Here is a 15,949-nt window from a genome sequence, read left to right as displayed (position 1 = left end):
TAGCAATATTTTGCACATATATCCTGTAATCTTCACCTTAAACCTCTTGCATTTAAAAGGCAAACAGACTGAAATTTTTCCTTTGGCATTGCAGGTACTCATGTAAGATAACCTCTGCTCTGCCAGCTATATATAGGACTGCATGAAATTACCTCCCTTGTATATGTGCCTGAAATACCAACCACCAAACCACAAGTCTGCTCTGAAGATTGCCTGATTGTTTCTTGTCAGCTTGACTACAGATTCTACTTGATCTTTCCCTGCTGTGCTTTGGTGAAAGTCTGCAGAGTTGTTCCCCTTCATGCTTTTGGAAATGACATCTTAGGAAACAGACGAGGATTTTCTAGTGCTCTGACAATCTCTCTATCTACCTGAAGTGCATTTGGATGTATGCAGTGTTATCTATTGTTAATCTGTGTATCATGTTATTTGACTTTATTTATTTCATCATTCATCAGGTGTTAGATAACATAATTTGTTTCACTGAATGAGCATTTACAGAAATATCAAAGAAAATCTATGCATTCTAAACAAAATTGTTTGCAATTTTAGTATGCAGATTTCAAAGAGTAAATTTTCAAGTTTATATTTATTTGAATATTTTTTTTTGATGTGTAAAACTTACTTGTAAAAGTTAAAGGGTTAGATTGTCTCTGAAGCTTACATTGCTTTTTAGCTTGTCTGTTTCGAAGAAAAAGTTGAGCTTTTATGATCACTGTTTAGTCGTTGTTGCCTCATGCAAAATCTTTACTGTAGCCCATTATTCAAATATTTTACAAATTATCAACATTTAACTTTGAATACTTGCTTATCATGACAAAATGCAGTTAAAAGACAAGTGAAATGATTCTGAAAGTTGGAGTTATGCCCCTTCATAACCTAGAATTTTTGTCAAAATTGGTTAGTGATAGTTGTTGTCTTTAACAGACGAGTATTAACACCACATGAGGTGCTCTTGTTATATTCAATTTTAAACTGAAATCTTTGTTAAATGATATGAACTAAAGTTTTTGTTGATTTTGGTACTTTTAAGCACTTTAGTATTTTGAGAGGCACACATTTAATTTTATATGCTACATTTTTGTATCTGTTTGAGAACCCTTGTATTTGAGTGAATCTATGCCTGTATTTTTTCAGAATTTCATATGGATGGTCCGAACTTAACTCTAGGAACTATATGGGAACAGTGGCGATTATAGATATTGTCATATATAGATAATATATATATTATATATTTAGATACAATAAAGGGAATCATTCAATAATGTATAAATGGTGCTCTCAAAATTGATACTTTTGTTTTATGAAAGTTCATTTTGCTGTGTATTAATTATCTGATTTTTAAATTTGAAATTCAAGTGTAAATTTTCCATTTATATCCGCATGCATTTTCTTTGCCAAAGATAATTTTCTACTTTAAAGATGTATTAATTGCCTCTTTCTAATGTTAAAATCTACACTGAATCAGTTATCTGAGTTAAATCTTGCCTAGAGGTGTGAGATTATGTTCATGCTCTGCTCTGCCCAGCGCTTGAATGTGGCTTATTTGAAGGTTATGATAAGGAGCATATATCTGTTGTGTTGCTTTGTGAGACAGTTCAAACTGTTTCAGTTTCAATTATTGGTCAATCATTGTTACAATAGTCATTCTCTCTTGAAGTATATTACTTATTTGATATATTTGTACATGCACATGTTAAGGTTCTCAATATTCACATTACCAATACATTATAGATTATGAGACTTAATTACATGCTAATTCTGTCATATTTGTTTGGCCTAAACATGATAACTTGAAATACCATTTACTAGTACCCAAGTTTATTCCTTCTCCTCACCCCCTTTAAATGTATCCCCCACAGTGGTGGTTATATATTGTACATGCACAGTATGCCTGACATTTGTAATACTTGCCACAAGTGTACAGTTAATTATAGAGAGAGAGAGATTGGGACAAGTTAAAAGTAATATGTATTCCTTAACCCTTTACTTATTAACAAGGAATAATAGGGCTATGCTTCTCACCATGGCAACGATGTTGGCATAACACTTTTTGTTTAAGGTTTGTGTGCAACTTCATATCATGAAACACTGAAGGTATTGACCTGAAACAATTCACTAATGTGTTCAACAATGATTGTAGGTCACTGCCCGAGGCCCATTACTCTAGCATGAATTTCCAACGAATTGTTCACAAGTTTCAAAAGATATATAATATCAAGCACAAAAATAGTTTATTTTACAAATATTTTATTCAAAAGTTATGAGCTCCATACCTTAAATTTGTATTCCTATTGTGTGTCTCTTTATTCTGTTTGTTTTCAATGTAAAAAAAAAACTACAGAATATTTCACAGTGGCCTTTTTACACTGATTATTTTCTTGTTTTTAATGATTTTTTCTCCCTATAATGTATATTTGGATAATGTACCTTTATATTTTTGTCTTTAAATTTACATTATGTAGATTTCCTTATGCATAATTCTTCAAGACTGGTCCTCTGTGTTTTAGATATCCCTATATATTTTTTTGATAGTTGTTAAATTGTGTTGTACATAATTTATAGACATACATTGGGGTGTATATATATTAAGGTTGTTTTGTAGTTGTTGTTTTTATCAGGGTAGCCATTATGTCATGTGATTATTATTATAGATATGTGATGGTATTGTCTTAATGTTTCTGTTTTCATCTCGGATATTTTATCTTGTTTAATATGTAGACCATTCTATGAACAATAAGAGAATGTTGTTGTGTAAATTTATTTTGTTTGATTAGTTTGTAAAACTAACAGTAGACACTAGAACAATTGGTTAGAAGTGTGACATGATTTTATTTTTGTACTATAATGTTTCAATTAAAATATGTAACAATTTAATTGTACTAGACTCTACATACATAAAAGTATTTGTCAATAATTGTTGATCAAGTGTTGCTAAGTCATGGCAGTTGTGTAATATGGTAAGATGTAATTATATAGAATATTGTGAGGTTTTATATTTTCTTCTTGTTTTGAGGTCAAAGATATTTTGAGATTCATTATGAGTGTTAAGCTAAACACTGTCATACATAATTATGTTATAAAGGGACACTTCTCTTCTTGTAAACCAATAATATTGTTTTATGTCAATAACAAAAAGATAATATACATGTATAAATCTAAGTTAGACAAGCTTTAAATTACATGTAGGTATAGTAAGTACATGTAGGTATTGTGATATTATAATGAAGTGTATATAAATTATGTTTCTGCCAAATTAAAAGCCAAATATATAGAAATTTATACATGAGTAGTTATTTAACATTTTTTGACATTGTTCGTGATGAAACTGAATTTTAATTTGTTGAGGCATTATCCATACTTTTGCAGAATTTGCTGACATTTTTTTCAGAATTTTCTGACATAATCAGAATTTTATGATAGGATGTTTATTTATGATATACATGAGTGAGATCCTAAAGCTAAATAATTTTCTTTAATCAGAAAACCATTTTTTGTTGTTTCCTTTAATTTATTGGAATTTACTTGTTTGTGTGAATGTTTTGTTCCTTGTTATAACATTGTGATTTTTTTCTTGTTAATTCATTTTTATTCTCCAATCACATTGCATTTACAAAATCAGTTGTCAAAATACATATTATTTGTAATAGGAATGTCAGAGTTAGCAATGTCAAAACATTGTATACCACATAAGTTCATAAGTGGCTATAGGTATAATGTATAAGTTATAATGTATAAGTTATAATGTCATTTAGTTTTTGCCTGAAATAACTCACAGAGGGGCATTGAGGTCTTCCTCCACCATTTAAACTGAAAAGTCGCCATATGACCTATGTTGTAATGGTGCGACATAAAACCCAATAAAAAAACATAATTCAATAATTTCAATGTACATTATTATGAAAATATTGTATCAACCACAGTCATACTAATTTGCAATCTTTATGCTGTTATATTTACGATGATTATGATAATGTACCACCACTGTAAAGATGTATTGATTACCAGCAGTATTTTAATTACATTTACCATCTAAATCTGGCTTTTTACTGATTTTTAAAAAAGAAAAAAATTAAAACAATGTTTTTATGACAAATAAAGTCAGATGCATATAACAGATTTGAAGCCAAGATATGCAGAAATGTTTAGTTTTTTAAGTTAATGTCAATCTATAGATGAGAGATGGATGAATAAGTCCGCAAAGGAAAGGATGTCATTGCTCTGTATAACTGGCCAGCATATGTTTTGATTAATACACTAGTTTTCTGTTGGCTTAAAAAATAAAAATATTAAATTATCTGATTTTCAGAAAAATTGTTTTCTTTTCATCATAGCAAATGTAAAGTAAATACATTAGATATTGTTATCAAAAGAAACCTTCAGTAGATGTTGCCTTTGCTTGAACGCATCTTTTTATATGCCCGAAAGAATTTCGGACATATTATGTTATACCCCCTGGCGTCCGTCCGTCCGTCCGTTAGCAATTTGGTTTCCGGAGCATAACTTAAGTTCTATTTGGCCCACAATATTCAAACTTCATAGGATGATTGTCCATATTGGGTAGAAGACCCCTATTGATTTTGGGGCCATAAGGTCAAAGGTCAAGGTCACTATGACCTTAAAACTGAAAACGTTAGCAATTTGGTTTCTGGAGCATAACTTAAGTTCCATTTGGCCCACAATATTCAAACTTCATAGGATGATTGTCCATATTGGGTTGAAGACCCCTATTGACTTTTGGGTCATAAGGTCAAAGGTCAAGGTCACTATGACCTTAAAACTGAAAACAGTTTCCGGAGCATAACTTAAGTTCATTTTGGCCCACAGTGTTCAAACTTCATAGGATGATTGTCCATATTTGGTAGAAGACCCCTATTGATTTTGGGGTCACAAGGTCAAAGGTCAAGGTCACTATGACCTTAAAACTGAAAACAGTTTCTGGAGCATAACTTAAGTTCCATTTGTCCTACAGTGTTCAAACTTCATAGGATGATTGTCCATATTTGGTAGAAGACCCCTTTAGATTTTGGGGTCACAGGTCAAAGGTCAAGGTCATTATGACCTTAAAACTGAAAACAGTTTCCGGAGCATAACTTAAGTTCCCATTTGGCACACAGTGTTCAAACTTCATAGGATGATTGACGATATTGGGTAGATGACCCCTATTGATTTTGGGGTCACAAGGTCAAAGGTCAAGGTCACATTTACCTTAGAACTGAAAACAGTTTCCGGAGCATAACTTAAGTTCTATTTGGCCCACAGTGTTCAAACTTCATAGGATGATTGTCCATATTGGGTAGAATACCCCTATTGATTTTGGGGTCACAAGGTCAAAGGTCAAGGTCACTATTACTTAGAATTTGAAAACAGTTTCTTGAGCATAACTTTAGTTCCATTTAGCCCACAATATTCAAACTTCATAGGATGATTGTCCATATTGGGTAGAAGACCCCTATTGATTTTGGGGTCACAAGGTCAAAGGTCAAGGTCACTATTACTTAGAAATTGAAAACAGTTTCTTGAGCATAACTTTAGTTCCATTTAGCCCACAATATTCAAACTTCATAGGATGATTGTCCATGTTGGGTAGAAGACCCCTATTGATTTTGGGGTCACAAGGTCAAGGTCACTATTACCTTAAAACTGAAAACAGTTTTCGGAATATAACTTAAGTATCATTTGGCCTACTGTGTTTAAACTTCATAGTATGATTGTCCATATTGGGTAAAAGACCCCTAATGATTTTGGGGTCACAAGGTCAAAGGTCAAGGTCACTTTTACCTTAGAATTGAAAACAGTTTCTGGGACATAACTTAAAGTTCCATTTGGACCACAATATTGAAACTTCAAAGGAGGATTGTTATTTGAAGGAGGTAATACTTTATTTTAGTCCCATGTCTTACAAATGCTTCATCTTTACTAAAAAAAAAAAAGCACTTTCGGGCATATAATGCTCCGCCTAGCGGTGCTCTTGTTGAATTTTTCTTGATATTTTAAGTAGTGTCTAGTATTGTTCATCAAACTATTTGCTTATTTAAGATTCATTGACTATGTGTAATTTCTAGAATAGCATGTATTATATGATTATGCCTGAATATGTTAGTTATTAGATAATGTGAAATTGTTATAAAATTGTGATTTTAGTAAAGCCTTAGGGACAGCATTATTGATTTTTGTTAAGTGAAAAGCACCTTAATTATTATGCATGTTATATTTTATGTACACATTTGATGTCAGAATTTAGACTTTTCTAGATATGTTGATTTGCCATTGACTAGAGCTAGTGCAATATATGTGATATGTATATAAAACACGAAATATATACTGGAAATATATGTCTTCTTGTTTGTTTGACTTCTTTAACAAGTTTATAAAACACACATAGAAATACATGTGGGATATGAGTGTTACATGGTGGCACTATTATCACCCTCCACATTAATCGAGTCTTGGTTGCCTGCTTGGCTTCATTGTCATGTTTACTGATTCTTAACCACTTGTTATTCCGAGAATAACTTGATGTCCTGAGATTAACTTGATATCCTGAGATTAACTGGATATCCTTAAATTAACATATCCTAGATTAACTTGATATCCATAGATTAACTTGGTATCCATAGATTAATTTGATATAAATTGATTTTCTTGATTAACTAGATATCCTAGATTACTTTGATATCCTGAATTATTTTGATATCTTGGATTAACTTGATATCCCAATAATAACTATATATATCTATGATATTCACTGGATATCCTGAGATCATTAAACTGCCCCCACCACTTAGGAGGCAAGAATTCTTGTAGATTATTCTAAGCACATGCCATCTTATCTGTGAAGTTCTATAAAGCAGGATGTTTGCATTCTTGTGCCATCAGTAAGGCTATCATTGTCCAAGAAAATTGATATTATTGGTATAAAGTTTTGCCACACAAATACAAAATACATTTATAAAATATTAACTCTGGAATCTAGACTTAAAACAGCACGCCTCCAGACTTATGCTGATTTTCATATAAATTTTGGAAATATATTTGAATATGTACTATTGTGAAGTAACCAAAAGGTCGCAATTTACACATTATCAATGGCACTTATAAACCATGTAAATTACCAAAAAGTGGTCAAAATATGCATAAATTGCCTTTACTGCAGTAGTAACGCAATAGAAATATAGTTGTAGATACTGAAAAATCAGTCACTATTCACACATAATATGTAAAATGTTACTTGAATCTTGATACTTTTTACATATCCTTACATGTTAGTACATTTTTCTCAAGTTTGATTTTATTGACATTTTTTTTTTTACTCATCTGGAGGCATGTAGCTTTAAAACTTCCAATTTAATTGCTTCAAGTATAAAGTATGAAGCCATAAGCAAAACAACTACTTTAACATTGATATACATGTAGATATATTTTGTGATGAGACAATATGTGTAGCAACATTATAAAGTGAAGATTTTATAACATTGTACAAATATAATCTTTACAATGTTGATAGTTAAGAAAATACTGAAGGGATTTATTTAGCTCAGTACTAGTTAAGAAGGCTGATGGGTTTTATTAAGCTCATTTTTTACTTTAGATTAAGTGAAGTTTATTTCAGTCAGTATTTAGTTAAAATAACTGAGGGTGTTTATTTAGCTCAGTGCATAGTACAAACTGTCCTTTGTCTTAATGTTAAATGACTTTATTTTTTAGAATGGAACTTTAATTAATTCACAGACACAAGTGCTAAAGATAAAAAAGAAAAATATTTGATTTAATGAACTTCTTAAAAGTTCTTACCAAAACATGGCTTTGTTTGATTCAAGCCAAGTTTTGAATTAGGAATATAATAAATTAAACTGTTGTTTGATATATTTCAGAGAATATGTCTGACAGTGATGATGACTATATGGATGGTAACGATAACTCGAGTAAATCCCAACGAGATAATCAGAAATCTCAGGAACCCTTCTCCATGAGGGCAGCACTTGCATGTCTTCCAAATATAACAAACTAGTTGATAGTGGAGATTATTATGATGGTGATCATCAAAGAAGATGAAATTAACAATTGATAAATCTTCAAATAAATACAATAAAACTGATGGATAAAAGCAAAGGTGATTCTAAAAAATAATAAGTCAAAGAATGTGAATAACAATAATGGACGAGGGAAAGCTAATTTAGATATGAAAAAAGACATTGCAAAGAGCTGTAAAAATTATGAAGAAAATCTTCAAAAGTACAAAAGAAACTTGCCTAAAAAAATACACATATAACACCATCTGGTGATATCATTAAACCACGTCACCGGCGACGGGAATCCAGTTCCTCACATGCTGATGAAGATAGTATATCTGAACAAAAAGGAACTGAGTTTTTTATAGGGAATTGGATGATGAGTATGGAAGTCGTCCCTAGTGCTCATGTTACAAAAAAAGATCATGATGTTATTTCCATGATTTCTACATCGAGTCAGGAGTACGATCCTACTCCAAAGCATTTACCTATTCCTCTGCCACAGAACAGCACCTCAGAACAAGATTGTGCTTCTACGCCCCCTGAGAAACCTGATCCCATTATAGGACATGAACATGGTGTCCGTCCTCTGCTGATGATGATGAACTAGAAAATGCGTATGGGTAATCCAACACCACGAGCATCAGAAACAACAAGTGAGGCAGAGACAATTTATGCTTCACCTCAAAGCTCAAGAACCTACGTCTCCTGTGCCGAAACAAGAAAAATACAGATATATTCGGAGCTGCACCATTCAAAAAGAAAATGTCTCGTAAAAGGAGACCAAGTTCTGGTTTATATTCAGCAGCAAAAGCAAGCTCAAAAGATGACATTTACAAAACATCTGCTCATTCTAAACCAAATTTACCACCAAAACCTAAGCCTCCATCAAAATCTTCACAAAATAAAAGATGATTCTTCTAAAGCAAGTTACACAAATAGACATCGGAACAGACGACATGCGTCTGGAGGAGAAATGAGAGTAGGCCTGTTAGCTAGAAGTGATGATAGTAGTGATAACGATGATGCAAATGTAAATGATATATTTGGAAATGCTCCATTTATGAAAAGGTCTTCAAGTTCAACTGATGCTGTTTTGCATATTTCTCCATTGTCTGATCAATTAAGAGGTAATGTTGTTACAAATGACCCAAACTTTTCAACTAAGACCTTTGAATCACGAAATGGTATTGCCAACAGTTTTAGTGTTGATAGTTTGAATCTCAGAGCAGAAGCTTTACCAGACTCCTTTGGTGCCATACCCTTCAGTACTATGCAAGCTAGATCTGCTAGTTCTGTGATTTCCCATGGAAGAGCAATGAGTGAACAAAGGTCACCTGTACCCGGAATTCAGACTGTGTCTAGTCCTGTTAGTTCTCCCCCAACCATTCCAGTAACATCAAGGTCTACAACCAGTCCAACACGCCCAGTACCAGCACCGAAACCACCACATTACCCAGAATCAAGTGGATCTGTGATAAAACGTGAACGAGAATCAGTGAAAACACGAGAATCTCTTGAACCTGCACCAAATTACCATAAATTCAAAGATGAATCGGACTCCGATGATGACAAGTTCATACAAGTAGAAAAACCTAAATACTTTAAAAGTAAGCAATCAAGAAGTCCCCGCCCTCCGGACAGAGACATTGAAAGTTCAGCATTTTCAAATATGAGTTTTAATGATGATTTTGATGATGAAGAAAATGAAACTGTAAATAGTGGAATGTCGGCATCAATGAACGAAGCTAGTCTACAAACAATGAAGTCCTCACATAGCCAGAACTTAAATGTAGGAGGGAACCAGCAAACTGTGTTTGTGAAAGACCCTTCTCCAGTGAATCAGGACTCGATCAAACCACCCATTGATGGTGGCTATGATACGTCGACTTGGCCACGAAAACGACACAAAGTGCCGAGCAAACAACATGCTACGGCTGAACCGTTTACAGTTAAAAAGAGGGTTGATAGTATATTTAGATAAATATTTCTAGATTACACCAATTTTGTCAATTGTTGTTGTGTTGATCACAGATTATTTATTTGTTGATGTTGCTTATTGACAGTAATTTGCTGAAATTTTGTCTAGACTTTTGTTTTATTTATTATTTTGCTATCTTAAGAAAAATATGTTTATGATATGTTTTATGTAAGTATTTCCGTACAGATTTATGATAAAAGCAGTCATACCTAGGATAAAGGGGAATGTAGCTTCTTATTAACAGACCTGTAGACATAGAAGATAATGTCCAACTATTCTACAAATTTTTAATCTGTTGTCTTAATTTCAATTGTCTTTAGAGTGAGTTTGTCAAAGTATACAAGATAAGATATTGTTTTAGATATTTTCAAGCTTTGGAGACAATCCACTTACACATATATAAGACTTGAAAGATAAGGAATTGATAAAAAAACAAGGAGATATGATCTTTTAGGTCTTTATCACTTTACAAGGAAATTTATGCCATCATGTTCAAAGGTGCTTAACATTTGATGATAATTGTTCACATAAATATTTTAGACTTTTTTCAAAGTTGCATTGAGGATAGTTGACTGTAATACTCCTAGAGTAAACAGTTGGGGATCATATACAGATAGTTGATGGTTTGTCCTTCAATCAATCATTCAGTCATGAACATAATATATAAAAGAAATCACAACACGGTAGTGAAATTGAAGTTGTTTAATAAAAGCATATTACACTAATGTAATAACCATGTGAATGAGATGAATGATATCTTTATTCAGTATTTATACACACTGTCAATAAAATAAGCTTTCTGAGATAGTATTGACAACTGTTGAAATCAAGCCTAAATCCACGTACCAAAACTTTGTGGCTTATCATTGCAATAAGTAAGTATTGATCCAATAGTTACAGCCGTTTTGCACCAAACCTTCAATATTGAAGATTATAGTGTCAAGTTAATCAGTTCAATAAAAAAAAAAAACAAGTAAAATAAATGTATTGAAATGATTGGGCAATATTTGTATTAACCTCCATCACATGCTGACATTTAATCATCATTAAAGGAATCAAGTACAACTACTTCTTAATATTGGCATGTTTTAAAGGCTTATTCCGTTTATGGCATAATAAGAAATGTGTGTCTTTTCATGGTGATAACATACTTGTCAGAGCCTCGTATATTATCTCTTGTTTGATAAATTCAATATGAAATGTCACTTGTGTAAGATCCTCTATGTAACACAATCTTTAATGAACACAAATTAAGCTTTAGCTTTTATATAGCCTATCATTATACATTTATATTTAGTGACATGCATACTGTTTCTCATGCCTTCATGTTTGACTGGTTTCTACAATGTTTGGTATGTAAGGACTTCTTCCATTAGTTTAAGGTCAAATTATTATGGCTAAATATATATTTTTTGTGTTTCTTCATAAAGCGTTTGTGTATTAAGAAAAAGATACCTTATGTCTGTCACCAATTGGGGTATGAAATATATAAGGTCAAGGTTAGAAAATAGTTATTCCACATTTCCTCTAAGTTTTGCCAACTTTTCCAGCTGTGTCAAAGCATCAGTGTCCATTGATGGTACTAATTTTAGCTTGGATATTTCTATCACATGCATAAGTATGCTTTTACTTGCTTTGCTTTGCTTTGCATTTTGGTTAGGGTTAGCCATGGAAAACTGATAAAAAATAGACTATTTTCAGAGGAAACTTATAGTAAAATGTCTTTACATTGCTTGCTGGCCTACCTTTACACTGTCATTCTGTTAAGATATCATAAAGATTTTATCGCTGAACGTATATTGATGAAGTACAATTTTCAAGAAATGGCTTTAAAGATGCTCGGATCAATAATATAATTGTTTTATAAATACACTAATTTCTTTTTAATTACCCATTCATTGTTTGAAGTTGTTTCTCTCTTATAGGACATTATAACTAAAGTGTGTAATCTGTCATTCATTACTTCCTATTATAGCTGTCTTGGTTTGAGGGTGTGTATATTAAATATGCAGCTTGTACTATGTGAATGGATACCCAAACAGTATTGTCTTAAAAGCAATGAGTTGTGATAAAGGTATTGAATACTATACCTGAGCATGATGCGATAAATACGGGAGTTTTAGCAACCTATAAGTTATTACCTTTTATCATGCTGCGTTCTTGTCCTGCTTTGAATTTAGAACTGTCCATTATAAGTTAAGTTTTAGGGGGTTTAATACCAGAAACAAGTTTTAGGGGGTTTAATACCAAAAACTTGTTAACAAAATACGGATGTAGAGAAGTTATTAGTGTAAAATCTTGTCACAATGCAGTATATGCAAGATGACCGGCTTTATTAAAGTGACAAAGGCAAAACACAGTTCTATATATTAATATATACATATATACAGTGATTAATCATAAATGAAAATATTAAACTCTAAATTATGCGTAGAAAGAAAAACGCAATATGATTATGGTATCTTATTTATATTATATTATGGAAAAGTTGTCTCCCTTGAAATGCAATCATGTTTGGATATTTGTGATAATTTGTAAACATTACTATTATTGTATACATTTTGGTAGTAAAACAGATTATGATATATTTCACAGTCTAAATCCTCTTTATTTCTGTATTTACTGTGATACAGGGCTATGCCAACTTCACCAAAAAAAACTAAAAAAACACATACATACATGTATATTCACATACATATATTAGCTATACTGAGATTTTATGATAAATATATGATTATATTTTGTATGGAATGAATTTGTCCAAAATGATACAAGTTCATGTAAATGTTGAAAATATGGTTGCAGTTTTGATATTATTATAACTATTTCAAAGGTTAAAAGAAATAAATTTTAGAACCTATTTTTATACCGTTTACCTGTCTTCCATTAGACATTGAGTACACATACATGTATTTATAAAAAGGAAATAATGGTAGAAAAGGCATCAGTACAAATTAATCTTATAATAATGTTACACTTTTAAAGGAAATCATGCATAATTTGTTAAATAGCAATAGAGAAGGAATTGATGAATTCAGAAATTTAGGAGCTTTATAATGTTGTCCTTAGGTTAACTTGGATTATGGTAAAAAATTTAACTCGGATTATGGTATGGTAAAAAATAGTTGCTTCAGTAACATTGCATACAATATTTGTAAATATGCTTTTTTCATGTAGATCTAGATATCAGTTTTTATATCAAAGACATTAGCAAAAACTTGAAATTTGTTTACTCTGAACATGAGGCATGGTTACAATGTATACATTATAAGTTAGTAAGATGACTGATATAAAGGAGTAAAACTGAATTGAGATACACCTGTTAAACCATATAATTGTAAGATTTAAATGTGATGAAAGAGATAACCTCTTCCACCATTATATTTTGATGGACATATTTTTTTTTACACCAGATTTGTCTTTTTTCAATGCATTTATACTGTGTGAGTAAATTGTGTGTTTGTGTGTTATAAATATTAATTTACTTTATGTTAATTTGTGTGTAGGAAATTTAAATGTTTGCTAGTCAAACTTTGTGTGTTTTTATTTAACAGTGTTATTACATTCAGTTGTGAATTACATTCCTGATTTTATTTTATTTTTTTGTTCATTGTTAGTATATAATGATTCACAATGTTGAACAAGTCAAATCTTCCACTAGTTTTAATGTCTTCAGTTTAACCTTAAGCCTGCTGACGACAGCAAACTTTATCCTATGCCACCAGTGCAAACCCAAGATCAATATACACATTCATGCTGTCTGATCATGATCATGGTCTGCACTGTTTGCTATTCAGTCAGTACATGTTTTGAAGTTTTCCGTAAAATGATGAATTGATTTCCCAGAATGAAAGATGGACAAATCCCATTTAAGATTTTTAACATGGTAGGGTTAAATGTTGAATATAAAAATAGCTACCTTATTTACATATACTAACTATGTTGGATAGATATGATGTTTAATTAGGAAATTTAGTGAGAGAAATGGTTACTCAAATATACATGTGACTGTTGTATTCCACTCAATTGTTGGCCTACTTTGTTTACCTGGTCTTTTTGCAGTCTTGTGTTGATATGTGTAACTTAAGGGAAACAAATTATTTAAGCCAAGGTTTATGTATCATATCCGGTGTTCAAAATTATTGCATTTTGTCCTCATTAGAGGTCACAGAAACATAAATGTTTTGAAAATTCTTAAAAATCGGAAAAAATTCTGTTTTTTTGTTGTATTTTAGTCTTTTCAAGTTTAAAAATAAAATCTGCAAAATTTCCTTCTTTTAGTCATTTTGTTTATAAAAATTGTCTTGATTTTTGGTTTTTTTGGTTTTGCTAAATTCTGTGAAAATTTTTAATGGCAAAGGTCATGAGGGGCCCCTTTTGAAAAAAATATAACCTTTTTCTTTTTTTCATTTTTTTGTTTGTTTTTAAAAAACTAAAAATTTTTTCCTTTAATTTAAAATTTTTGTTATTAATTGCACCCCCCATAAAATTTAAAAAAAAAAATTTTTATTTTTTTGATTTCAGATTATTTGAAGGTTGTAAATAAAACTTTTAATTTAGAAAATTATAATAAAAAAATTAAAAAATTTTTACCTTTTGTATTTGTTTCCATTTTTATTATTTTGTGTGATAAATAATTTTTTGTATGAAAGGAACTCCACTGACGTTATTTTGACATGGCAGGACAAGAAATATATTTCTGAGAATAATGTTCTGTTTGATGTAGGACTGGATAATCAACATACATGTGTGCAAAATTTTAAATCATTTGGTCACTCAATTTTTCCAGAATAATTATTCCAATTGTGAAAAAATGACCAAAAATTGAAAATCACCACAATGCTTTTCACTCAAATTGGGCTGAAATAGCACAAAAATGTGATTTTCATTTTATTTCTGAGTATATTTCTTTATTATCTTTTGCATATCTTTCTTTTTTAAGAGCCCAAGTTGATCTTTGTAAGAAACTATTTTGTTTTGTTTTGAACCTTAGTGGAGTTCCTTTAAATAACTTCCAATTACACAAATTATTTCTGTGCATAATATGTTTTAGAGCATAAAGTTAAATGTCCAAGTATGAAATTCTACAAAATAAAAGCTAGATATTTGCTACAAACAAAATTATTAAAATTGTTACTCAAAATACTCATCTTAGTTTTATAACCTAATTTTCTTAGCTTTTATAATGTGTATGCCCTTCCTTTTTTAGGGGTTATTTTCATTACAATGTTCAAATTAAAAGAATAATTGCATGATTGATTTATAGTATAGAAAGAAGGGAGATAATTCATCATGAGAGACTTGTGTCTCAAAAACTGTTTGTTGTCAAGGTAACCTTAAAAAATGAATATCTAACATTGAATTAGTATAATTGTGTGTTGTGAAGTCAGTTATTAACAACCATTTTTGTTACGGTAATCCTAACTTGTTAATTATAAAGATACTGTTTTTTTTTTCTTCTGTTGAAATAAACCATACTGAGTCTCCGGGTGTTTTTATTATTTTCATAAACAGCATCGAGTTATGCTGAAATAATTAGTGAGTTCTGAGTCTGTACTGTTGCAAATATTTAGAATGTATAAATTGATGTCTTGTCATTTACTCACACTGAAAGAAGAGGGGGTGTTGCTGTCACTTTCAATTGTTCATCTTTCATGTGTTTATATACTACACCAGGAGCTGATTTAAACTTTAAAATGTTATACAGATAAGTACTCATTGGCTTATCAACCAGACAAAAATATGTGGCCAACCTAGATATAATTGAAACATAATTTATCTTTTATACGCCTGAAAGAATTTCGGCATATATTGTTATGCACCTGGTTGTTTGTCCGCACTACCGAATAGGGGGCCATCTAACTGTAAACAGAACAAAAGAGAACAATAGAGTTCATTCTGTAACAATAGAGTAAGGGGCCATTGGCCCTCTATTAAACAATAGAAAATGACAAAA

The 15,949-nt window shown here is 31.1% G+C and overlaps 1 protein-coding gene and 1 long non-coding RNA gene across 2 annotated transcripts in view; one reads left to right on the top strand and one right to left on the bottom strand.

The window, feature by feature from the left end:
• Window positions 1–10,414, top strand: part of LOC132713821 (AP2-associated protein kinase 1-like) — a 29,632-nt gene extending 19,218 nt beyond the window's left edge. Inside the window, exons 15-16 of the mRNA XM_060696495.1 lie at window positions 7,875–7,984; window positions 8,623–10,414. Of these exons, the coding sequence (XP_060552478.1) occupies window positions 7,875–7,984; window positions 8,623–9,996 (1,484 nt within the window). The 3' untranslated portion in view covers window positions 9,997–10,414. The remainder of the gene's footprint in view (window positions 1–7,874; window positions 7,985–8,622) is intronic.
• On the bottom strand, window positions 4,411–5,464 carry LOC132713846 (uncharacterized). The gene is made up of 2 exons (XR_009623496.1): window positions 5,209–5,464; window positions 4,411–5,062 (listed from the first exon to the last, which is right to left on the bottom strand). It is a non-coding gene; the product is annotated as an uncharacterized LOC132713846 (long non-coding RNA).
• Window positions 10,415–15,949: the final 5,535 nt, after the last annotated feature.

Source organism: Ruditapes philippinarum, unplaced genomic scaffold (assembly GCF_026571515.1).
Source record: "Ruditapes philippinarum isolate M1 unplaced genomic scaffold, ASM2657151v2 ctg587_1_1_1_1, whole genome shotgun sequence".
Taxonomy (NCBI): domain Eukaryota; kingdom Metazoa; phylum Mollusca; class Bivalvia; order Venerida; family Veneridae; genus Ruditapes; species Ruditapes philippinarum.
This window is presented reverse-complemented; position numbering and strand designations above follow the sequence as displayed.